Below are 25331 nucleotides of genomic sequence, written 5' to 3' on the forward strand. Positions count from 1 at the left end.
ACATGAGGGTGAGGGTGTCTGTAAGCTATGCAGGGAAACGTTATCTCCAGCCGAAGTCTCAGGACAGGGGCCACTGGTGACAAGAACACAGAGAACGTAAAAATGCGATATCGCTTCTTAATACAAAATTCACACGGCAGTTCTGGCGTTTCATAAGTTCAGTTGTGTGAGTATTCTTTACAAAACAACAACAACAATAACAAACGAAGCCTCTTTTCCATGATGTCACCAGCAAATAAATGTTGCGTGCCCAGGATGCTCATGTGAATTGTTTCATAAAGTGACATTTCCTGTTAATGTAAATATGTAAATAAACATGCTGCGTACTGTATCTGTACAGTCAGTTTGCAGTTGACCCTTTGAAACCTGAGCAAATCTGATTGTTTTCTTTCAAAAACATGGAAAGAATTTAAGCAACATAACAAGAAATGGCCCAAAAAACGATCAAGTTGTTAGTAAAAAGTTATAAGAAAATGACCTGAAAATAAGCAAAGAAAATGTAACAGACAATAACAAACAAAATTCTACATACACACACACACACACACACACACACACACATACATACATATACACACACACACACACACACACACACACACACTCTCATTTAGTTTTACAAACATTTTCCCCTTTTTACCTTGTCACACACACACACACACATACATATACACATACACACACACACGAACACGCGCACACACACACACACACACACACACACACACACACTCTTTTAGTTTTTCAGAACATTTTCCCCTTTTTACCTAGTTTTTTAATATCTACTAATCCCCCCTGCTCATTTTTTTGGTCATTCTTCTAACACATTTTACTTTTTTTTTTTTTTTTTTTTTAAGGAGCATATCGTGTTAAGTTGCTCATTACCTCTTCTCCCACTTTTTATCCTATTTTTTTTGATTGTCAGAGGTTTCAATTCTAATGAAAGGCGTCAGTGCAGCACAGGAAAACTAATGTTGATCCAGGTGTTAAAAGGTCAATCACATATTCATTTCCAAATATGAGCTAAGAGGTTTAAAAAACAGTTCAAATTCACTTTCACAGAGATAATGAAAATAAACTTGTGAATTCTGAGCCAGGACAGATCAATAATTATCTAATTATCTAACAGTGCTGACTCTTCTGTGTGGCTGCTCATTAAAAGACATAGTAGTCACTTGCTAACTCTGCTGATCAGTAGAATTTAATTTCGCTGCAAATGATATCGCTAAAATGGTTACGTGACTTTTAATATGCCCAAAAAAAGATGAATGTGTTTATTTTCTGTTCTGTATTACAAAACCAGAACCAAAGCATATGCTAATGGGACACAAAACAAAACGGGAAGGTAATCATTGATGAGAAAAAGTTGATCTTTTAATCAGTTCCCTCTGACATCCTTTAGGGGAATAGATGGGTAAGGCATTCATCGAGAGAAAAACGACAACAATCTCTAATGTTAAAAACTGAGAGGCAAAGTGGTAAATGTTAAAATAACCAGTGAACTTCTTTCCATTCAAAGTGAACATTTTCATAGTCTCACAGTTTAAATAAGTTACTCAGTGTCACGCTCTTTAAGCCATAGTATTAATCTTCTTTCTAACACATGGAGCACCTTTTTTATGTATGGTGTTGCATTTCTACAGTAGCACAGAGGGTCAACAGAGGGAACAATGAGGAGTGATGCCCCATAATCCATACCTGTGATTACTAAACTGGCAGTCAGTCTTATGTGTCGACCTCTTTGTTTGGAAAACCATGATTGTATCGAAACGTCTGACTTCGCACGTCTTGTACTTCGCCATCATCCATTAAACCCGCCCGAACAGTTTCATCAAAACCAAGACAACGTTTTGAAGCGTCCTCTTATGTGCAGCCTGAGATTTGATTTTAATCAATACAAGTCTCTTTCAGCAAAAACTTATTGGCATTACAGTTTCTGTTCTCAGTGAGTCCTGCATGCTGTGTAACACTAACAGCAATGAGGCGGAGGACAATAAATAACCCTTGAGTTCATTAGAGGCAGGGCTGGGTATCAGTACTTAGGGTGAAACAATACATTGATTTGGATCAATATATTGATTCAGTGATCAACGATCCAATATTATTGATGCAGAGTGAAAACATTGATGTAAAACCTCCTTCCTAAGAGTGCTCTCAGCATAGCGCCAGGCAGATAATTATAAGCAGCCAAGAGAAAGACCAAGAGAACATTTACTTATATCGTCTCGCATTGATAACAGGCTCCTAAATTGAATTAAATCAATGCCAGACTTTGAGATATCAGCAAATATTGTATCGTTGTCCAAAGACAATGTATCATGATGAAACTTTACACCCTTAATCGGTACTTATCGACCGAAACAACCCAGTACCAAGCAGTATTAAAACTTCTAAAGTCACCTGAGACCTGCATTTGATCCTTTTTGAACCCAGATCTAAAAAAATGACTATTTGTATGTATTTGATCACGACAAGCATTGTTTGATTTAATGCAACGTGTGATTGGGTCACTACTGCAGCAGCTTAAATCCACGCAGTTTGTGGTTGAAGTTGGCGGTCCAGTGTGCAGACATGCCACCATAACGTTCCAAAATATCAGACAAAATTGTTAACTCGTTACACTCAATTTCCGTCTTCAGTGGTGTCCGCTCTAACCGATTTCTGTGGGAAAGGAGATTTTGGTTTTCCCTAACCAATCAAAAGAGAGCAACATATCCACATTAATCTAACGTCATTTAAAGTCTATGCACAGTCATGTCAACACACCTGTCTGGCCGGGCTTTTAAGAGCTAAGCAAAGTAAGACATGTTTGGCAATATTGAGAAGACGTGGATTTAGAAAAGCCTTAATAGCAGCATCGATTTTGTCCATAGCGCCTGCCGTTGTCGTTATAACCTCTTATTGGTTCCGGTACACAGCTTTACAATTAGTCAGTTTTTACTTAAATTAAGACACTATTTCATGTCTCAGATTTGGGCAGATTTTAAAAGCTCCTGTGGCATCTGTTGGCATTTTGCTGACTAACGCTTCCATTCACATAATGGGTATCAAGTAGAAAAAAAGGTGTCAAATGAAGTACTCTATGGATATTTGTATCACTTTAAGGTTACTGCTGTATACCCAGCCCTAATTAGAGGCAGTTTAAACAGTGTTCTCTGTGGTTTGTACTGTAGCTGGATCCTTTTGACCATCACACCACTTCAAATATTCAACACTAAGTATAAATAGTTCAACTGACCGGTCCACTCTGATGTGCAGCTCAGCTTCATCATGAGGAAACACTTATATTACCAGAAAAAAACCCTCCAACATCACACCCCCATTGTGAATGTCTTCAAGTCCTCAGCATCACACCTGAGGACAAACACGGGTGCATCAACCTGGTTCGTGTAATAAAAAAACTTTAAAATCCTAAAACAAGTACCACAATCAGTCCGCCGTCTGCCTTCCACCTGCTGGCAGTTCAAACTCCGTCATCACGGCCACAGCTGGAGACTCTGTTACTTGTCCTCTCCATCGTTGCGGGTTTTGAATCTCTCTACAAACTCAGCGTGTTTCTGCCGCAGGATTTCTGTCTGTTTCTTAAAACCATTAACCCTGAAAAACAGCACAGAAGACAACTTCACACCCAGCTCCTAATTCAAGCATCACAACACCAAAACAAATTTACTGCTACAACCCAAATGTGACGAGTTTGTGCCCCCACCTGGCCCTCTCTTTGGATTCATTGTAAATTTCTGTGATGACTCGATCTTTCTTGTCCATGAAGTTATTGTGAACTTCTTCCAGTTTCCTAAAAGAGTCGGAGAAAAGCTTGAATTTAGACACGAGTTCACAGAATAACTTTGTTGAAACTAAAAAACGTGTCGCTCAGCAGGCACTCTGTATGCTCAGTTGTCTTTATGAGTTTGTACAGCTGTAATAACAACTATTCGCACATCACAAAGAAGTGATTCTCCACAAACAGAAGTGACACAGAGTCAGTGTGTGAAAACAAACACGAGGCCACATCGTGTCGTGAGGTCGTGCCAACACACATGGCGCAGAGACACGTCCACAAACAATCCCATTCATGTGGATGTGAATGTGCAGCAAAGGAAACTCAGTGAGGGAAGTCGGGAAACGAGACGGATGGTCTGCAGAGGGAAGCTCGATAAACACTTCCAATTTGAACTTTATAACATAATTTCTAACTTTTTAACGTTCCACATTTGAAACTGTCTTCATCATGTGCCGGTTTTGTACCTGAAGAATACTATGTGGGCTCCAATGCTGAGCAACATGGTGATGACGCAGTAGCCCACCAGGCGGAAGTTCCTCCTCCGCCTCCTCTGCCACTCCTCTGCCGTCACCTCCTGTGCTTGGGACCGACGAAACTGCTCCCAGTAACGAAAGTTATCCTGAGCGTTCGTACTGATGGTAAAGAAGTTGAAGAAGAATCATGAATGGTGGAATAGACGCTTTGAATGTTAAAACAGTCTCAACCAAAGCATTAATAGGATAAGTCTGATGGACTATTAAATGGTAAATTTCCATTTAATTGTGATGGACAAGACAGTAAACTTTCACTGATTTTATATCTTTTCTAGGGCTGTATAGAATAGTTCAAAGCTTTGAAGCCTCATTAATAACATCGACATGAATTCTAAATCAATATTCAAATGCTGCGCAGCTTTAAACAGGCATTTCTATACACTTGCAGACAGGGTGAGGCTTTCCTGCGAGAGGACAGTAGACCACCGGGAATAGGACAAGCACAGGCCCAAAGACTGGGTTAGCTGTCACAGCTCAACCACCAGTAAGCAGGTTAGGTAGCTGTGGTTTCCACCCAGTTGACGGTGTTTGGTGTAATAATGCAAAACAATAGTGATATTATCTACTATACCTGTAACTCTGTTAGCTGCAAAGCTAAAAACAAGCCAGGCAAGGCTATCACCAAATCTGCGGCACAGTATCTGACATGGTGGTCTGGCAGCAATCTCACAGTACAATGAATTACATTTATTTTTTTAGATGAAGTGTTTGTTTGTTTGTTTTAGGTACAGCCCTGGTCTTTTCTCCCACTTCACTCCCACACAAAAAAACCCACTTCAGATGTTAAATCCAAAAAAAATGAACAACAAACCACAAACACAGTTTGTTGAGGGCTGGCTCTAACACAAACAATGTCAAGAGCACAGTTTCTAGACTTGTGCACAAGGCTGATCAAAATGTGAAACCTCAACTCTGCAGTACCTCCATCAAGGATTATTTCATAATATTAATAAAAAAAATATGGTCAATAATTGCCTTCTCTCAGAAAGAACAAAGTTTGACTCTATTATTTTCAGCATGCAGCATTACTGCAGCTCTTGAGGTTTCAGTTGTTCAGTTTTCACAAGAAAAGCATGTCCAATGAGAATTTTATATCTAAAGTCCATAGTTTTAACGTTAAAACTATGTCTTTTTGTCACAGAGGATCATCAGCCAATCGTCTTTTTTCCCCACATTAACTGTGTCAAAGAGTGAGGAGGAAGGTCAGGTTATGTAACACACTTTGACAAGTACAAACTCGACAGATGGCGCGTATCGTCACCTGGCTCTGTAGCTGGTGTGGCTGGAGGTAGATCTGAAGGCCTGGCCCTCGCTGTATGGATGCCTGATTTTGAAGTCGTACTCCTTCCTGCTCAGCTCTTTGCTCAGCACTCGGTAGGCCTCATTTAGCTCCACAAACTGGCCGTGCAGCGCCGGGTTGGATGGGTCGCTGTCTGGGTGCAGCTGCATGATGCGTGGGACAATTACAGCAGTGAGGTCTACTGACTAAACCAGCAAATAAACCAAGAGACATTCTGGTGCAAGCATGAGCCGGTCTGAACATGTATACTGATGTGTGGACATGTATGTGAATATAAACACGAATTAACACACAAAAATGTTCTGACTTTCTCTGTCAAGCAAACACATCAAAATGTATGGTTTGCACTTATGACCGTGGATTTTTTCTGTAAAGGGCGAGTTGATTCACCCCTCAATTATGCCAAAGCCACAAGGTAAATACACATGCACATCCTTATTTACACTGGAAGCCACAACATCAAAACAAACAGTGAGGAAGCCCACAGTGAGAAACTAGGCTGTGAAAGGCTGCCCTCCTGTGGCAATACATTTTCTTAAAATGCACATCTTGTTAAAAGAAATTAAGACCCTACCTTCTTAGATTTGTTGAAAAATGCATTTTTAATTTCCTCCAAAGACGCATCAGATTTAACTCCCAGGAGATCGTAGTAGTTCACAGCTTTTCTGCGGGGAGAAAGCCAAGAAACTCCCATAAAAAAGGCATAAAGACCTGTAATAAGTAAACTATCTAAACACACCCATGAAGTTGTTTTCAATAGTTATTATTAAATTCAACACACCATTATATATACACAAGTCTACCTGTGTGCATAGCTCTGGGAGAGCAGACGCAGCCCGCTCTTGCAGCACCAAAGACAACTCTGACATAGACGAAGCTGAGCCTCCAACTGCATGATTGAAAGTATCTGAGGCTCCACACAGAGAACCTGTGCAAACAAAACATATCACAGCATTAACAATGACACAAAGAGCATTTTAGGAGAAGTAGAGAGATATTTAAAACCAAAATATTAACTACTAAGTGAGGATCTCAGAACCAGGACCTGCAGAATGTTGAATATATTCATGTTGCACTTTATGTATACAAATCATATAAATGTACCTCTGTTGGAAGAATATCATCTGGAGTTTTATTCCTCCAAAATTCACATTTAAACATAGAGGCTCTTAAGGGAGCTAAATGGCTGATCATTCCCATTTTCAAGTCTTGTTGTTTAATTTCACCTTATTGGTAAGAAATTGCCCACAGTACCGTACAGTGTATGCATATGTCTATGTATGCATATGTATGTATATGTATGTTGAAGAGGGATCGTAGTGTTCTGTGTGGCTGCCTGTTAAGTTTCGATTTTTATTTTTTATTTTAGTCTTTGTGATTATTTTCTAGTTTAGTTTGTCTAATTTGGTTTTATTTAATTTAATTTTATTTTATTTCTTATTTTGTCTGACTGTGGATCATTTAATATCTATATATTTTAGATTTGTGTTTAAAATCTAAAAGTCAGTTTATTTGAATGTTGTCAAAATAAATAAAAGTGTGAATGAATAAAGAAAAAAATAAACGAAATTGCCCACAAGATATTCAACTTTTTTGGTACATACTTTGATTGCTCTTTGTCACCTATAGATGAATCACAGCAAACCATGAATAGCCGTTAAAACAAATTGGGCTGCTAGAAACAAAATCATATCATGGAAATGGTTGCAGACAAATCTCTGCACCATGGGCAACTGGATTAGTAATCAATAAAATATATATTTTCCTAATTTTACAGGCTATCTGACCTCATACTAAAGGACTGCCATAAATACAATTTGTGAAACACTTGATAAAAAGCACTATATATGGCCATAATCTATTGCATATTTCACTGTAAAATCCTAATTCTGTATAATTTCTGTATCCCACGTCAACACAATAATTTAGCTTAATGTTATCATACTGATGACATTGAATAATACACTGTTGGGTGGAAATTTGTTTACTTTATTGAACAGTTTTCCTGTCTTTACCTTTTACTGTGGTTCCATTGAAAATAACGCTGTCAGCAACTTCTCCCTCATCTGTTTACACGTGATCTAAGGACAACAAAATGAGACGAAATTAGCTAAATATCTTAGCTAAAACAACAACCTAAATATCTTTGTTAATACAACAACACCAACAGCTTTCTTATCACCTACTAAAACATTAACACAACTTGTCGTTTTGACTCCATGCAGGTTTGTTCTTGGGGGGCGTGTTGACCCGATAACGTTACAACCAAAGTTAGTTTTACACATACTTTAAATGCCAAATTTAGTTACTTTCGTTAGCTGCATCACCGGCTAGACTGCTGTCGTTTGCACATTAATCATAATGTGACATTACATGTTAAATGAAGAGCAAACAGTGCCGTTTAGTTTCCAGTGAGGACACTTTGTTCTGCTACCTGAGCAGCAGAGCTAACGCTAGCCGGTGGTTAGCTTCAAGTGCATTGCAGCCATTAAGTGCTGCTGTTAGCATGCTAACAGTGATCTAATTTAGATAGCGCTGTTCTGTGAGAGATGAAGAACAAACTTTACACGAACCTACGAAACTGGAACAAACTGAAAGCAAGGACTTCAACAGAGAAAAGTGACATACCACCAGCAGGGCTCAGTTTCATAACAGTAGCAGTACAATGGCCCTGTTGCATAAATTTAGCCGCGTCATGCTAACGGCAATACAACCGGAACACCAGAGACTCGCCCTTCAAAATAAAGCGCGATCAACATTTCAGGATATGTGAGGTGTAGGGACACGTCAGGCTTTGTTAAAAATACTCACCAAAACAGGCATCTCAATCAATCAATCAAAATAATGATAAATAAATGGAAAATAGTTACAAAGAAAATTGTAAAAAGATTTTTAGAAATAAGTAAATAAACTAATGATAATTTTTAAAAATCAATATTTTCAATGAATATTTTAGGGGAATTCACTTTCTGGTATGTTACCTTAAAGTAACACTGTAGCCTAATGGCAAGAAATGAAAAAAAAATTTTAAAAAAATGAAAAAAATTATTGTTTAAAAGTTAATTACAAATGCATGCAGTACTCATGGGATTTTTTTTTTTAAAAAAAACGTTCCGTTTAAAATTATGCCATTTGAAATAGGGGGAAAAAAACATATGAAAACAAGAGTTATTCTTTAACTTTTAATAAAAATATATGCAGTACTCATGGAAATTTTTCAAAACATTTCAGCTGAAAATGATGAAGTTTTTTTGTCTTGACATTACTCTCAAAATTGTACCATGGTAGAATATATGTGGATTAGAAATAACTGCTTATCATTTCTCAATATAAGACTTCTTTCATGCAGTGCTTTTAAAAATGTTATTTCTTTATAGTGCAGATAAACTGTAAAACTTCAAACACATTACCCAGAACTTTTATTTTTAGCATGACCGGAAGTTATTGATTTCAAAACACCAGCTGCAAAAAACTTGACATAACACAAACCCGCCCCCTGCACGTGTTTGTTTTGCCAGGACTGCCCCGGCTGTTGCTCAATTCACCTATGTTGGAGATGTACTTAAATTATCAATATATCTTGTGTGCAATATATCAAGACCACCTTTTTTATTATAAATATATATATATATTAAAAAAAAAATTTATTCATCACTTGCACATCTGTCAGTAAAATATTTGATGATGGGACACACACGTGTAGTTTGTATTCTTGGTCACTGGATGGTGATAATGAACACATTTTGCTGTATGTTAAAAGAAAGAGGAAGAAGCTACACTTTGCTCTGCTTCCTAGGAAGGTAAGATCGACCCAGTACAACGTAAAAGTTTGTGCTTAAATTTAACAAATTATTTATTTTCATGCTACTGAAGTAACATTACGCGTCACAAACTAGTGGCGGCGCTGTGGTTTTATATGATGATGTGTTATTGATCATCTGCCGTCCTTCTGTCTGCGATCAGCTGCAGGACGAACTGAGAGTTACGTTAGTTCATCTCTGGAGTTGTCAATAATCATTCATAACAGTTTACAACATATTACACGTAACATTAACACAGTTACATCTCTGTAATTCCACTGGAAACTTTACACTACTGTACAAACGAGAAAATAATCATTTTGTCGCATTATGGCTCCTTTTACAGTCCTAATTCGCATTACCGTAAAACTTCGATGAATAGCCCGTGTATATGCGACGGGCTTTTATTTACCTTTAGTGCACTAGAATAAACAAATCTCTTAAAGGGCTCTGATTACTTACAAAAAGATAGAAAAACACTCGTTAATAATTTAACCCTTGGAGACCAGGGCAAATTGGCTTTATTTATTTATTTTTTCAAAAACATGGGAAGAACTAATGAGCAGCAAAAGAAAATGACCCAGAACTTAGCAAAAAATCTGTACAAACAATTACCTGAAAATTTGCCAAAAAACCGAAACAAAAAATCAAAAGTATAAAAAAACAACGAAAAGCACAACGAAAAGGTTTTTTAAAAAAAAAAAAAAAAAAAAAAAGAAGAGGAAGAAGAAGAAGAAGAAGCGAGAAACGACCTGAAAAAAATCTTAAAAATTTATAATAATTCTGTAAATTAATTGTAAATATAATTCTAATAATAACGAATTTAGTTCAGTGGATATTTTTCCTAGCTTTAAAAAAAGGTCTTTCACTAATCTTTTTTGCATCTTTCTTGTTTACTATGGCGATAATACTGCCGTATTTTGTACTCATGGTTTCAGTAAAATTCAGTAAAAAGACTGAATTGTGAGAATCTTACCAAGTTAACACTGTGTTGTATGATCATATTGACAAAACGTTTAAACATATATATACCAGTATTTGTACGTGCAATCTAAGCAGCTGACTAACATTATCTTCAGTTTTATCTCCAGTTTTTTATGTCTGAAGAACTTCTTTAAAATGAACTGCACGGTGACCGGGCCTCTAATTGACACAAGCTTTTATTTGTCAAAATGTGTTGCCACACCCGGCTTGTAAAAGGGACTGGGCAGCTAATCAGGATTAGGCTTTTAGTTTAGAAGTTTTATGGTATAGGTCATGCAGGTCCTGACCTCTACAAAGGTCATGTTTTTTTCTCAGATTCATCTCTTAACATGTTTACAGCTTATTTTTTTCTTCTGACCATTTTGTTCCCCCCAGTAGAAATATTGTCACAGAGCCGCAGCAGCGTGAGTGAGGAGAAACGTGAGGAGTTGGATGATAATCCACGGACAGAGATGATGGACTCTGACGTGTCTCTGCTGCTGCACTGTGCAGCCTGGAGGGGACTGCTGGAGGCTCAGGTTCAAGTGGAGCTCTCTGAAAGGTACGAACATAAATAAGCCCTCCAGATGTGTGTTAAAACCACATAAGACCTTTCTGCTTAACAATGCAAAAACAAAAACGTTTTTTACCTTGTTCACAAGTAGGGCTGGGCAATATATCAATATCATGGCAATATTGTAGAACGAGACTTAATAATGTCATAGATTGTGGATATCTTAATGTTTAGTGTTGTCTTTTTCTGGTTTTGAATGGGGTTCCTGCCTTAAAAAGTCTTAAAAGGCATCCAATTAATAAATCTATAAATAAGGCCTTAACTGGTATTAAAATGTCTTTAAATCAGACATTCAAAGGCCCTTAAGATGCTCAGACATGGGAAGAAGGTTATTATGATCCATTTTTGTCTGATGCTGCATCGAAAAATCTCAAAATAATTGGTAATATCTTTTTTTAAGTTTTAAGTTTTAATAAGTTCTTTTTTAAAAAATAAATTTAAATTTAACGTTAAGGATTTCAAGAACGAACCACTTATAGATTTACAACATCCAATTAAATGAAAATGACCAAGCTTTTTTCAAGGAAGTGACACATTTATGATAACATAATTACATCGTTTTCCACGTTTTCCATTCACCTGATTTTTTCATCTTGAACAAATAAAAAAAATAATGATTTGCATTGAATTAAACATTTGAGCAAATTGTCCCTTACTCTGAGTAACTGATGTCGGTTCACGTTAATTTTTCTTCAGTTTGGTTATTGTGAAATAGGTCTTATATTGAATTTTGAGTGGCATTAAACAACTCTTAAAACGTCTTAAAACTAACTTGTTTTCAGCTGTAGGAACTCTGTTAAAGGCTGAATACACTAAAGCGCTGTGATTTTCTGAACATACCAGACCGTTCTATTATTTGCCTTTACCCATTTAGTCATTATATTAAAATTATTTAAAATTCTTTCATTGTCTAAATATTGAAGTCAGCCCTGCAATATGGATATCAGGGTAATATCTGGCCAAAGACACTTTTTTTGGACTTGGTTCCTTGGCTCATAGTGCACTTAGCTGTTTGTATTTTGTGAATGCTGCTGTGTGTTTTTCTGTGGGAATTTGTTTTGTAGTTTTAACATGCTGCTCTTAACTTATTGCCCCTAGTGGGATTAATAAAGTTGTTTGAATTGAAGTGTGGTGTGCAGAGTTTTGATGAGCAAAAGTGTGTTTGCACATTCATAGCTAGGTGCATATGAAATGAGATAAAGGGGTAGGTTTACATCACTTTAAGGATTTTTTTTTTTCATGTTTGTGTTTTTTTTCAAAGTTATAAATGTGTAATTATGATGAACATAGATGTGTTTTGATGGGATTTATCAATAATCATGGAGGAGATTTAAAAATCATGTGCAGCCCCAGTGGGCCACAAACATGGTAGGAAAGGTGTGATTTTTTTTTAAAAAAAAAGGACAATAATAAAAATATAGAATAACACCGACCTCATCCTTGGGAAAAATGTAACTGCAGTCACCTGAAGAGTTTGGTTTCCTCCTCTTAGATTCAACAGGCAGACAGATCCAGCTCTGGAGCGTCACATACAGGAGCTGTGGACGGAGCGGGTGTCCAAGGAGCCGTGGCTTTTCAACGGGTCCAAATTCAGACTGCACTCTTTCTGCTTGGCCTCCTCATCACCTCGACACCTACCCTGCACTCATCCAGCCCGCGTCTCCTCCTCAGACCCTGCAGAGGAGCAGGAGGAGGAATTACAACACAGGAAACAAAGGATGGAGGAGAATCTGTGCAGAAACAGACCTGCGACTCAGACAGAAAACGCAGATAGCGTCAGTCAAACTTCCTCCACTTGCATGAAATCTCAGAGCATCACAGCTGAACTTCCTTCCAAAAACACAGAAGATAAAGAGCCGCTCCTCACTCTGAGACTGGGCCTCACATGCTACAAAGATTACCTCGGGACAAACTGGTCGTGTCGAGCGGCAGAGCTTCGTCAGCGCGGAGAGGCTGACCTTGGTGACCCCCTGGCGCTGCTGTCTCAGCCTCTGGGTGTGGGCGGCGTCCTGTGCACAAACGACGGTCAGGTGGTGTTGATCAGGAGGAGCCAGAGGGTGGCAGAGGCAGGGGGACTCCTGGACATCCCCGGTGGACACCCAGAGCCAAAGGTGAAGTAAATAAAGTAGATGAAGTCACCGAAATGCTCGATGTGTTATTGATACTGTCGCTGCACCTCCTCAGGTGGTGTGTGAGCGTCTGGGCCGGGCGGTGTGTGAGGAGCAGATCAGTGTGGACATGATGCAGCAGGGGCTCGTCGTCTCAGAGCTGTTCTCATCGGTGTGCGCCGAGATCAGAGACGAGGTGGGAAAAAAAGTTCACTGTAAACTTGTTTCGTGTCGAGTTGATGGTCAGTTACAGTTACTTCACTGATCTGATGACTACTTACCACCTTTTTACTCCACATGTACCTTAAGACTGTACTTGGTATGATGAGGAAAAATCCAACATTGATCTGATTTGTCTAAAGTCTTGAAATCTGTCATGGACACACTTTGGGCAAATATCTAACAAAACAACTTTGACATTTAAGATCACTTAATTGTGCTCCAAGTAGTTTCTGAGATAAAGCAATTTCATATTAGTATTTGGGCACTTAGGACTACTTTATTTTCAAAAAAATATAATAAAAAATATACATTCCCTCCCGGTGGTTGCAGCAAGGACTACAAACCATCAAGGCATCCAGTAAAAGACTACAAGACCCACAATAAGCCAGCAGGAAGGCAGCCAGGACACTGATTGAGTTTTTACTTATGTTACCCAGAAGACAGTAAACTGGAGTTTTGATTTTCGTGACTGTTTTTGTTTAGTTTAACTTCTGTCTCAAAGAAATAACCTTTTCAAGAGGACTGAATACACTGACTGTCCTCCGTTCACCTGCAGGTGAATATTCCTCTGAGCTCCCTCGGAGAGCCGGTCCTGATGGGTGTCGCTCTGAATCACACCAGCGCCGGCAGACCGAGTGCTGAGTTTTACGTCAGGTACTCATTCCTTCAGTTTTTATTCAATTTATTCCCTCAAATGGCCTTTTTGTAGAGCTGAACGGCGATGATTATTTGATTAATCAAAAGGGTGCAAATTAACCTTCAAGTATTATGACATCCAGTAGTTCTTCGAGTATTTTTTGTTAGTTTCATCTTTTTAACGCGAGAATTTGATGCTTTTGTACTTGAGGATTTTCTAAACCTCTCTTGGAGAAACCTTTGTCCTGCATGTTTCTTCTCCCTGCTCCATGAAAGCTCATTTAAATGATCAGCTTTCTTATCAAACAGCTTCGGGAGTTTTAAAATTAGTTGCTTATTTGAATCAGCTGTGTTGTAGCAGGGAGAGATCTAAAATATGCAGGACAAGGGGTACGCCACAAGAGTTTTGGGAAACATTGTCACATGATAAACTGAATACCATTGTTTTTCTGGACTGTTGGTGAGATAAAATATACCACCTGAAGACGTCACTGGGAAATTGCACAAGGCATTTTTTTTTTTTTTTTTTTACAATTTTCTGACATTTTATTCACAAAACAATAGAGAAAATAATGAGCAGACCTAATGCAGCGTCTGTGTTTTCTGTGCATCCTCAGCTGCTCGCTGACTTCTGATGAAGTCAGAAAATTGTACTGGAAAGGAGGAGCAGAGGCCCATGAGTCTACAGATATTGTCTTCCTCAGCAGACCTGTGAGTAATCTGCTGCTGCAGATGTAAAATTGTCTGAATAAAAACTCAAGAATGAGCTTTTTTTTGGCAGCTGCATTAGAAGAAAAGTACCATAACAAGATGTAGATACACAGATCTGCATTTTGTCGTCCCTGAATTCTGCAGGAGTTGCTGCAGCTGGACGGGAGCAGCCCTCTGTGGTCGGAGCTATGTCCATCAGCTAAAGGAGCCGTGCTGCTTTATCAGACAGTGAAGCCTGACGGAGAGCGAACACGCGACGCTCAGCTGATCGCATCGGAAAATGGGTCCAGATGAAAGAGCTTTTAAAGGATTTATTACTCTTTGACTGTAAGCACTCTCTGACCAATACTGGTGCTAAAACTGTGCAAAATACTGTATTTCTTTTTCTTACTGCACAAAAAGTTTTCATCATTTGTACACTGTACAATAACAACATGATTAAAATTTAAAAATATTTTTTGAATAAAAATCCTAAAAAGTGACGTGGTTAAAAAAAATGTAAAAACTACTCCCCCTGTAACAGTTTTTTTTTGGGGTGAGTTTTCCTTATACTTTGTGAGGGTCTAAGGACAGAGGGTCTGCTGTAAAGCCCTCTGAGGCAAACTGTGGTTATGGGCTTTATAAATAAAATTTAACTGAATTTCTTTGCTTTGTCAAAGCAGTTAGTGCAACGCATACTGTGGTCTGTAATTCTGTGCATAGTCAAATATCACTAGCTGATGTAGTTAGTGCTCTTTTTGAAGGACACCAGTAGAATGATTATCTTTGTAAACGCAGACAGTGCAGCGGCGTCGGTTTCTTCTCTCTGTGTGTCTTCAACAGTAACCTTGATACTCGCTGTAACCAGCGTCTCTGTAGTAGTAGCCCTGGTCCTGATAAGGCACACTCCACTGAAATGTAAATGACATAAAAGGACAATGAGGTTTGTTTTACTGTGAAATCTAATCTATGTAACAAAGAAGGGGTTAATAAGTTTACTGGGAAATGTTCCTACAATCCATCTTTACGCAGGGTTCCCACACATTTTTCCAATGAATTTTCAAAACTTTTCCATGACTGTTTCATAATATTTTACTCCATTTCCACAACTTCAAATAATATCAACTATAACAATATCGCGATACAGCCATACAATGTTAACCCTTTGAAAACTGAGCAAACTGACTCGATTTCTTTCAAAAACATGGGAAAAGGGCAATAAGCAACTTCACAAGAAATACGCCAAAAATTAGTGAAAAAGGTACAAGAAAATCACCTAAAATAATTAAAAAAGAAAAAAAAATTAAAACAAGGAAATTACCTGAAAAAGTGCTTAAAAATATTATTATTATTATTATTATTATTATTATTATTATTATTATTATTATTATTATTATTATTATTATCATCATCATCATCTAATTATAAATATAGTCTTTTTGGACATTTACTCTCGCTTTATAGAAGAAAAATCGACATCTACAAATTTCTTGCAATTTATAAAACAGCTCTTGTTAAATTGCTTACTGCCTTTTTGCTCATGTTTAAAAAAACAAACAAAAAAACAGTTTGCTCAGATTTTAAAGGTTCAAATACCTGTGAAGGTGTCTGAACGCAGCACAAGGAAAGTGATGGCAATCCAGGTTTTGAAAAAGGTTTAACACACACTTCGCGGACATCTGGGAAAAGCAAAACTGCTAGAGCTTTCAAATTTTAGTCGCTCATTAAACACTCCCGCTGCCAAACAGCTGATGCTAAAAGACCAGAACAGCACAAACGGTCGGTTCACAAAAGGACAATGGTGCGCCTCCTTTTTTGGAATACACAATCAAAGATCCCATGGATAGATGTCACTGCAATTTGACGTGCATTTTTATTACAATTTTGAATAATTTGGGTGCGTTTATTTCTTGTTAAACACTTCTTTTAAAGACATGTCTAATCATTGTTTTGCGACCTCGCCTGAAGCTGAAAATACTCGATACCTAATAAATGAAGGTCGACAGCAGTCACGTCACATCATGAGGCCTCCCCCGTCCAAGCTGATTAATGACCCAACACAGTGGCCAGATACGGTTTATGCAGACGCCTTCACGTGCATACCAGCCGCCAAAACAATGAATATTCAAAACTTTTCCAGGCCTTGAAAGTGCCATTGTGAAGTTCCATGACTTTTCCAGGTTTTATATACTCAAATCTCCCCTCAGAAACCTTTAAACCACTTCTACCTCAAGTATAAGTTAAACCTGAGATTCGGCCTCTTGTGGTACTTTGGAATTTTCTGGAAGACACAGGACACCACAAACTGAGTTTCGTCCGTCGCAAATATTTGGTCCTAAAATGGGCTTGAAACCTTCAAGTGCCGCTAAGATAACGACAAAGCTACAGTCCCAAATTGTGCTAAAATAAGGTTTGTTATGTACTGCAAAAAACTTACATATCTTGGCTGCTGCCTCCATGGCTGCATGTCGCTCCAACCTAGAAAATAACAAAAAGAAACCAATTAACATCTGAAAATATCAAGTCTCCTTAAAAAGCTGCTCATCAGTTTTCATGCTGACCGTTCGGTCCGTTCCACTGGATCCTGTGGGAGGGTGGAGGGCCGTGAGGGTGAGGTCTCTTCTTGTAAAGTCGGGGTTTCTTCCTCTCTTGTTTGGTGACGGGGGGCAGCAGTCTGCGAGCCTCGTCTTTCAACTCCTGCAGGAGCGTCTGCGCCTGCTCCTGAGGCAGCTCGACATACTGCAGCTCCTCCAGCAGGTCGCTCTGCTCATCTGGAAGACTGCAGCTCACTGAAGACAAGAAGGAAAGTCTAAGTTTATAAGCATGATGGGAATGACATGCGTGTGATGTTCAGCTGTCATTTAACCCTTTATATGACTCTGCTGTCCCACAGGCTCCAGTTTGTACTGTAGCTCCATACACTTCAAACCTGGTTCACAACCTCTAAATGGCCGCCCGCATGTCTGTTGTTTTTCAGCAATTCAAATAGAATGATAATAAAACAACAACAAAATTACCAAGCTAGTACACCTACAGTATGTTAACCCTTTGAAACTTGGACATCAGGTTTCTTGCGCTGCATTCAGACACCTTTTACAGACTTTTTGACCCTTTGAAACCTGAACAAATTAGTTGAGATTTGTGTCATAAACCTAGCAAGAAATGTCCCACAAATTGCAAAAAATATTAAAAGATTACAAGAAAATTACCTAAAAAAAAGTTTAAAAAAAAAAAAAAAAAAAAATTTGAAAAGCTGAGAATTATTAGAAAATTATGCAGAAAATCCAGAAAAATGTCCAGAAAGCTACATTTATTACAACAATAATTTTATATTTAAATGTTACAGAAAAAATAATATATAAAAACAAAAACTTTTTTAAGTTTACTTTCAGTTTTTTTGTGCCAATTTTCAGGTAATTTTCTTTTAACTTCTGTTTCACTAACTCTGCTTATTTTTGGGCCATGTCTTGTTAAGTTGCTCATTGCCATTAAACCAATTAACTCAGGATTCAAAGGGTTAAACTACTAAAATACATGACAAAAGTATGAACATTTAAGAGTTGCTTTTGTTTCTTTCTTTTTGTTTCTCTTTGAGGGGGAGTGGGTTAAATGACTCCCTCCCTAATGACTCCCCAGTTAAACCCACGCCCGTCAGCCTACGTTGGCGCAGAGGTATCTTCTTATAAATCACTTAGATCTTATAAAATGTGCAGAAGTCAGACCTTGGAGTTTGAGCAGAGCGGTCTCAGGGATCTGCTCCACCTCGCTCGTCTGGTGCTGGGACAGCCGTCTTTTCCACTCGTCCGCTGACGGAAAGACCACAACCACCCTGCGCCTGAAGCCTGTGAACAGCCGCAGCTTGAAACGCCGTGCAGAGAAAAGGATGTTGCTCTGGAAACAGAGAAAAGACAAAGAAAATATGGTAAAGCAGAGCTGGGAAGGTGTAATACAACGTCCGCATTTTTTAAAAACTTTTCTATTGAGCACTAAAAATATACAATTGGCACTGAAAAAAGGGAAAAAAACAATTTAAGATGCTCAGCCTTTCCCTTATTTTGTTGAAACTCCCTGTGTTCTGTGAGGAAAAATTACTGTTTTTACAGCGCACATATAAACTGATTTTTTTTAGGTGGCTAAAATACATTTTATTGCTGCTATAGTCCACAACAGTGCATTCATTTTCAACCCTGGAGCTATACCTTTAATGATTGTGGGAAATTTTAGCAGTTGTGCTCTTAATTTTTGAAGAATGAAAACAGAGTTCCTACAACTTAAAGTGAGTGAGATTTAAGACTCTTTTAATACCACTTCAATTTAAAACCAATTTTAAAGTAGAAGATATTGATGGGAAAAAATATTTAATTAATAATAATATAATAATATAATATTTTATTTTTCAAATATTTATTGTGACATAAAGCATGACTCTTTGGTGATATTAATGCAAGAAGCATTCAGCAAATTATTATTACTTTTTAAGGTTGGTTATAATTTAAGAGGAGAGTATGATTTTAAAAACAGTATGTTTGGACAACTAAAAGGAGTCTGTATGTGTATTTAAGCGTATGAGGGTGAGTGATGGTTTGAAAATAAATAAGTATGAAAATAAACTTTTTTTTTAACGATATTTTTGGCAGGTATATGGATGAGGAAAGGTTGTGTTATGGGTATTTATATTTATTTTGTGACATTGGGGGATATTTGGAATGTAAACAAACCCTGGATTGTTATTTATATATTTAATTTTGTGGTAGGTAAATTAGAAAGGTAGGTTGTGTGTACACTAGGTGTAAATAAATTTGGGAATTTGTTGACATGACGTGTGTTAAAAGAAAAAAAGCGAGAAAGGGGTAGGAATATATACGTTTTACTTTTACCTACTCCTCTTTCGGACACTGTACTTTTGTTTTGTTTGTTGTTTTAATGTTTTGGCTCAAAATGAAGTCATTCATTTATTTATTTAAGTTAGCCCTTATTTTAAGCTTTTGCAATGTAATGCAAAAAAGATTCATAAAAACCCTACCTCCAATGTCTGAACATTTTTAAGACATTTGAAAGACTGATTTAAGACATTTTAATACCAGTTAAGGCCTTATTTTTAGATCAATGAATTTAATGCACTTTAAGGATTTGCGAACCCTGAAATATTGGGGTTTGCAGGGCGGTCAAAGTGGGGGGAAAAAAAGCCTTTTAAAATATTTCAATATATACAGGTCACTTAAAAGGGTTTTCAGGGTTAAATCCATGTGTTTGAAGAGTTACCTGGTCGAGGATGTAGTTGCCAGGAGTCTGAGCAGCGATCTTAATCAATTCAGTCAGACACTGAGAGGCCTGCTGCAGCCTGCTGTCCCTCTGAGCACCACTCTGTACACACACACACACACACACACACACACACACACACACACAGAGGGCGAACGTTTGTGGATCAGTCTGTCAGAAAATGAACATCATCTTTGAGTGTGAATATAAACATGAGAGTGGAGACTGGGGGTTTGACTGACAATCATACATGCGAGCAGCTCCTCTGTGCTCAGCAGCCTGTACTGTTTCTCAGCGTGCTGCTTCATGTGAGTCCTCGCCCAGTAACTCTTCCCAGAACCGGGAAGACCGACCATCAGCAACACCTGGAGGGAAGGAGGGGGAGATTAAAAGGCGACTATTACTTTTATATCTTGTCTGAAAATAAAAAAATAGCTACACCATTGACATAGTTTGAGGATAGACCATGCTTTCCACCACTGGTCCATCAACTAGGGCTGAAATGGTTAATTAATTAGTTGCCCATTAATCAATTTGAGAAATAAAATTAAAAAAAATAATTCTAATTCCAGCTTCTCAAATGTGAATATTTTCTCGTTTCTGTCGTCCTCTGTAACAGCAAACTGAATATATTTGGGTTGCTGACAAAAAAAGACACGTGAGGATATTATCTCCGGCTCTGGTGAACATTGATCGAAATTTGTCACAATTTTCTGACATTTTTTTTGACCAAACAACTTGTAGATTAATTATATTACTGAAAGTTGATGGGTTTTTCTTATGATTATTTTGAGAGGTTTCACCTGTATTTGACAGGAAAGATTTACCATGAAAAGCAGGAGAAAGAGGGAATGACATGCAACAAAGGATGACGGGCTGGAATCAAACCTGCGGCTGCTGCAACAACAACGCCACAGCCTTTGTACGTGGGGTGCCCGCTCTAGCAGGTGAGCTATTGGACGCCCCATCGACAGTTTATTTGACAATGAAAATAACTGTTAGTTGCAGCCCTACCACCAACAACAAACTTTACCACCAAGGAACACAAAAAACCACCCTGTGATCGCGTGAAACCCGCTTTCATCCTCTCCGTTATACACCTTCATAAACACTGAAGGGAAACTCACCTCGCACTGTGCTCTGAAGGTTGGAGCCAATGTGGTGCGAACCCTCTGCACAGCAGTCAGAGCTGCCAGCTGTGTGAACCCTGCAGGGCCGCGGTACCAGGGAGGAGCTGTGGGGTCCAGGAGGAGTCTGACTGAGCAGCTCTTACAGAGGACGTGAGGGAACAAAGCCCGACCAGAGGAGTCCAGGGAAAAGGCCTCGCCCATGAAACGACCGTTCTTACAGAAAGAGAGCTGAGCAGCACCGTCTGTGGAGAAAGACTGACGTGTACGTGTAAACATGACACGCAGTTGGAATTAGAAACTAGATACACCCCAACACAGCTGTATGCCTCCGCACACCAGTCAAGTTCGAATAAGTTTACATCTGTGTTTGGGCTGTGTGATATGACATTTATTGTCTGATAATAAAAAAATGTCTATCGTTTCATTTTATGTTATATCGTTTGTTTTGTTGACGTCATCTGATAACACGAGAATGCTACTCAAGACCGGACCCTTCAAAATAAAAGCACCATGAGTTCCGCTTCCATTTATTCAATGATGAAAACACTTTATTTAACTTTACTGTAACAGTGCTTTATTTAACTTTATTACGTACTTTATTTAAGATTATAACAGTATTTTATTCAACTTAGTTATAACAGTAGTTTATTTAACTTTATTTTATGACAGTAGTTACTTCATTTGTAACTGAGGTTCATTTAAACATGTATTTATATTATACATGCATTTTGTATTTTGCATTTTGTATTTTAGTAGTTTACAGTATTTTAGAGGCGATTTTAAAATACGGGGATATATAGCGTGTATCGCAATACAGCCTAAAAATATTGTGATATCATTTTAAAGCCATGTCGCTCAGCCCTAATCTATGTCTGTGAAAACATGGACGCTTCACACACAGAAGGTCGACACAACCAGCACATTTCAAAGTGGATCTTGAGTTATGGCCAAAAACATGTTTTATGAGGTCACTGTGACCTTGACCTTTGACCTTCGACCACCAGATTCTAATCAGTCCATTTTTAAATCCAAGTTTTGCTAAATTTGAGGACACTCCCTCAAGGCTATCTTTAGATATTGCGTTTGTGATAATGAGACAGATGCAAGGTCACAGTGACCTTGACCTTTAAAATTCTAATCAGTTCATCATTGAGTTTAGATTAGATTCAGATTAGAAGAAACTCCCTCAAGGTGTTCTCGAGATATCGCGTTCACAAGAATGAGACGAATGTAAGGTTACTGTCACCTTGACCACCGAAATCTAACCAACTGATTTTTTGAGTCAAATTAGATGAAATCACCTCGAGGCGCTCACAAGAATGTGCCAGAAGGATGGACAGACAGATGGACGGACAGACAACTCGAAAACGTGATGCCTCTCGGCTATCGCAGGCACGGAGGCAGGAAAATGTATTTCCTCAAATTCTACCAAAGCTAGATGATGGTGTCACAAGACGACATCAAGACAGTAAAGTTTTAAAGAGTTTGACTAGAAGAGGAACTGAAGTGAAAAAGTATCACTCACAGCATAACAGCCGATGATATCTCCCTCTGAAAAGGCTTCTCCAAACTCTTCCTCCTTCCCACCTGAGACTTTTTTACCGCGTCCATCATAAGCAAAAGACAACTTATCTTCACCTGGTGTGACAGAGAGAGAAGAAGAGAAGAGTAAATATTTCGTCCAGAGAAGGTGTCTCTGTTCTCACCAGGTCACCTGAAATGAAGCTCATCCTCACCCAGCAGCAGAGAGGTGTTGGCCATCGACCAGCCGACTCTCAGGCCGTAATCGTCTTCTCGTCCCTCCGGCTGTGTGGTTAACAGCTTCCTCTCCAGCCTCACCTCGAAGCCCACCCTGCCCTGCAGCACCCCGTGGGTGAGCCTGCAGCCTGACCACAGCGAGGGGAACCGAGCCCAGAACCGCGGCTGGCCACACGCACCATCCGATCCCACCTCAAAGTGGAGGTGACGGTCATCTGCGCCGACAACACGGACGGTCAGGGACTCAACACGAATCTGCACCGCTCTTATTACGTGTGACAAAATGAGGTGGTGTGTGTTGTCCAAATACTCACCTGGATTGAGTCTGACTTTTTCCTCGTCTTCCTCCTCCGTCTCCTCTCTGTCCACTGCAGGTTGTGGCGATTTTGCTCTGGTTGATGAAAGATAGAGACGCATGCTGCTTTATAACAATGTTTTTATGAAAACATTTCTCTTGTAACCTCAGTCGTGTTTTTCTTTAGACTACTTATGATCTTGAAAAAAGTTCTGGGAATTGATTTGCGCCTCTATAGCAATGTTGCGGGACTTTGTTGATTCTACCCAAATTAATTGTTTAGAGTCAGGTATATTAGCCTTTACCTTTTTTAAAAAAGACAGTGGAAATCTCAATTTTCCAATGCCGATATTTGGTATTTCGACAATTATCTGTATCAGCATTTTATTTCAATGATTGCCCATAAAATTAATTATGTAAGTGTCAGCACGGGAGGAACTTTTACTTTGTAAAACCTTGGGGTGCTATTTTTATTTATTTATTTATTTATTTTAATTTCACTTGACTTTAAATTTTTTTATAACTTGCTGTATATGATGTTAAAAGTATCAGTTTTGATAAAACATTTTCTAAAAGCATATAAACAAAGTTTTGTTTAGGAGTTTGTTATATTCCAAATTCCAGTTATTTTATTGTAAATGCTTATCGGTTCCAAATATCGGTTATCGGCCTCATTAACTACAAATAATCGGTATTTGTGTCGGTCCTGAAACACTGATATCACTCGACCCCTAGTTTTGACTGAACTTTAAGTTTCTTCGCAAAAACGTCTCTATCAGGCCTCACCTCTTGTATCGTATCTCCTCTTTGAACTCGTAGAAAGCTCTCCCTCTACCCATGTCCTCTGAGGACACAGCTCTCCTGTCCTCTGAGGACACAGCTCTCCTGTCCTCTGAAGACACAGCTCTCCTGTCCTCTGCGCCTCCCTGCTGCATCTCGACCTCTCCCTGCTCCGCCTGCTGCACCGGGACAGTCTCTGAAACAGTCCCAGAGACACGCTGAGGTGTTGACACAGACTCAGAGACATGCTGAGGTCTTGACACAGACTCAGAGACATGCTGAGGTCTTGACACAGACTCAGAGACATGCTGTAGTCTTGTCAGAGAGGTGTCGGTCTGTGCGGAGGAGTCTATGTCCTCTCGGTCAGCACCAGTCGGGGGTGATGAGGACGGAGCACGGACCTCCTCGGTCTCCTCCGGTGCTGAAGGTGTCGGTGAGCTGTTATCTTGTAGTTTCACCTCCTCGCTGTCCCCGTCTGTCCCCGTCTGTCCCGCCTCTATCGCGGACCACAGCCTGCCCAGCAGCTCAGCTTTCAGCCCTTTACTGTCCAGCCCGAGCTCCTTCAGTCTGCAGCGCAGCTCCGCCACTTTCAGCTTCTTCAGGTCCGTCAGCTTCATGTTAGCGTGTGAGTTTAAATTCAGCTTGTTATAAAGTTGTAATGAAAACAAAGTAAACTGTGGGAGAAGAGGAGAAGAGGAGCACTTTGGATCAAAACATCGGTTCAATATGGTGCCCTGGTTTCTGATTGGCTCTTTTCTTCTCCCTCACTCTAATTTTCTGCAGATCTGACACTAACAGGGCTCTCTGCTGCCACCAAACAGATAGAAATGGTACTACAGCTGGTGTTAAAATATGAATCATAATATCTATTTTCTAAAACGTTTAAAAAAAGAATTAAAAATCATTACATATTATTTTAAAAAAGAGTGAAAATGTCCAGAAAACTATACACATGAAAAAATTAAAGTATTTTTTCCTGTTTGTTTTTGTTCTTCACTTCTTTCTTTTCTTTTCTAATTTAAATTATTTAATTTCTTTTTACACATTTTTGTGCCCGTCACCTTCTTCCCATGTTTTTGACAGAAATCAAGTCAGTTCGCTCAGTTGTCAAAGGGTTGAACCACTGAACTTAACAGGCTTATATGTAGGACAGGTTTTTAATTACTTACACATAAAACTGTTGCTCTACAAAGGTGGAAATCCAATCAAATTGTTTCATTAAGCCTGTTTTTCTGCATCTCTCTTGTTGACTCTGCTGGTCTTCTTTGGTGCTCATGGGTTCAATAATAATTATTTGTTTAAATATTTTATTTGATAGGGACAATGCGAACTGGGCTTGGCTCTGGACCGCTTTCAATGCAGTAAGAATGTTGGTGCATAATATGAGTTATTCTTTAGGGACGTATGCTAAACTTTCATGTTTTTATGCAAAGCTTATGGATAAACAAGCTCAATTTTGTGCCTTTTTATTCACTATGACTGTGATACTCAACTTACTG

General features: G+C 38.7%; 3 protein-coding genes across 5 annotated transcripts; 1 reads left to right on the forward strand and 2 right to left on the reverse strand.

The window, feature by feature from the left end:
• Positions 1-1356: 1356 nt before the first annotated feature.
• On the reverse strand, positions 1357-8299 carry dnajc4 (DnaJ (Hsp40) homolog, subfamily C, member 4). Its single transcript, XM_042493185.1, has 8 exons — positions 8243-8299; positions 7630-7695; positions 6418-6542; positions 6189-6279; positions 5576-5757; positions 4246-4413; positions 3707-3793; positions 1357-3597 (listed from the first exon to the last, which is right to left on the reverse strand). Exons 3-8 carry the CDS (start codon positions 6507-6509, stop codon positions 3501-3503), a joined length of 717 nt encoding a protein of 238 aa, XP_042349119.1. The 5' UTR covers positions 6510-6542; positions 7630-7695; positions 8243-8299; the 3' UTR covers positions 1357-3500.
• Positions 8300-9380: 1081 nt separating this feature from the next.
• Positions 9381-15137, forward strand: nudt22 (nudix (nucleoside diphosphate linked moiety X)-type motif 22). 3 transcript variants are annotated; one of them, XM_042493532.1, is made up of 7 exons: positions 9381-9414; positions 10777-10939; positions 12444-13062; positions 13136-13255; positions 13838-13935; positions 14535-14628; positions 14773-15137. In XM_042493532.1, exons 2-7 carry the CDS (start codon positions 10851-10853, stop codon positions 14920-14922), a joined length of 1170 nt encoding a protein of 389 aa, XP_042349466.1. In that variant the 5' UTR covers positions 9381-9414; positions 10777-10850; the 3' UTR covers positions 14923-15137. The 3 variants fall into 3 exon arrangements, with proteins under 3 accessions (XP_042349466.1, XP_042349465.1, XP_042349463.1); XM_042493531.1 differs by having other exon boundaries at positions 9383-9414; positions 10774-10939; XM_042493529.1 differs by lacking the exon at positions 9381-9414 and having other exon boundaries at positions 10470-10939.
• A 52-nt stretch (positions 15138-15189) lies between these two features.
• On the reverse strand, positions 15190-24525 carry si:ch211-107m4.1 (heterogeneous nuclear ribonucleoprotein U-like protein 2). The gene is made up of 11 exons (XM_042493467.1): positions 23839-24525; positions 23072-23148; positions 22736-22972; positions 22525-22637; positions 20997-21254; positions 20112-20234; positions 19870-19971; positions 18330-18498; positions 17169-17396; positions 17045-17085; positions 15190-15518 (listed from the first exon to the last, which is right to left on the reverse strand). Exons 1-11 carry the CDS (start codon positions 24447-24449, stop codon positions 15444-15446), a joined length of 2034 nt encoding a protein of 677 aa, XP_042349401.1. The 5' UTR covers positions 24450-24525; the 3' UTR covers positions 15190-15443.
• Between the last annotated feature and the right edge of the window lie 806 nt (positions 24526-25331).

The sequence above is a fragment of the Plectropomus leopardus genome, chromosome 9, assembly GCF_008729295.1.
Source record: "Plectropomus leopardus isolate mb chromosome 9, YSFRI_Pleo_2.0, whole genome shotgun sequence".
In the NCBI taxonomy this organism is placed as follows: domain Eukaryota; kingdom Metazoa; phylum Chordata; class Actinopteri; order Perciformes; family Serranidae; genus Plectropomus; species Plectropomus leopardus.

Bases quoted from the DNA above. Each gene is read 5' to 3' on its own strand.
- nudt22 (XM_042493529.1), top strand. From the start codon at position 10,728: ATGTTTACAGCTTATTTTTTTCTTCTGACCATTTTGTTCCCCCCAGTA. The intron at 13,063-13,135 runs GTGAAGTAAATA...GCACCTCCTCAG, and splicing joins GTGGACACCCAGAGCCAAAG to GTGGTGTGTGAGCGTCTGGG. The intron at 13,256-13,837 runs GTGGGAAAAAAA...GTTCACCTGCAG, and splicing joins GCGCCGAGATCAGAGACGAG to GTGAATATTCCTCTGAGCTC.
- dnajc4 (XM_042493185.1), bottom strand. From the start codon at position 6,509: ATGCAGTTGGAGGCTCAGCTTCGTCTATGTCAGAGTTGTCTTTGGTGC. The intron at 6,280-6,417 runs GTAGACTTGTGT...TTCTCCCCGCAG, and splicing joins TCCCAGAGCTATGCACACAG to AAAAGCTGTGAACTACTACG. The intron at 5,758-6,188 runs GTAGGGTCTTAA...CGCATCATGCAG, and splicing joins TTTTCAACAAATCTAAGAAG to CTGCACCCAGACAGCGACCC.
- si:ch211-107m4.1 (XM_042493467.1), bottom strand. From the start codon at position 24,449: ATGAAGCTGACGGACCTGAAGAAGCTGAAAGTGGCGGAGCTGCGCTGC. The intron at 22,638-22,735 runs GTGAGGATGAGC...CTGTCACACCAG, and splicing joins CAACACCTCTCTGCTGCTGG to GTGAAGATAAGTTGTCTTTT. The intron at 21,255-22,524 runs GTGAGTGATACT...CGTACACGTCAG, and splicing joins ATATCATCGGCTGTTATGCT to TCTTTCTCCACAGACGGTGC.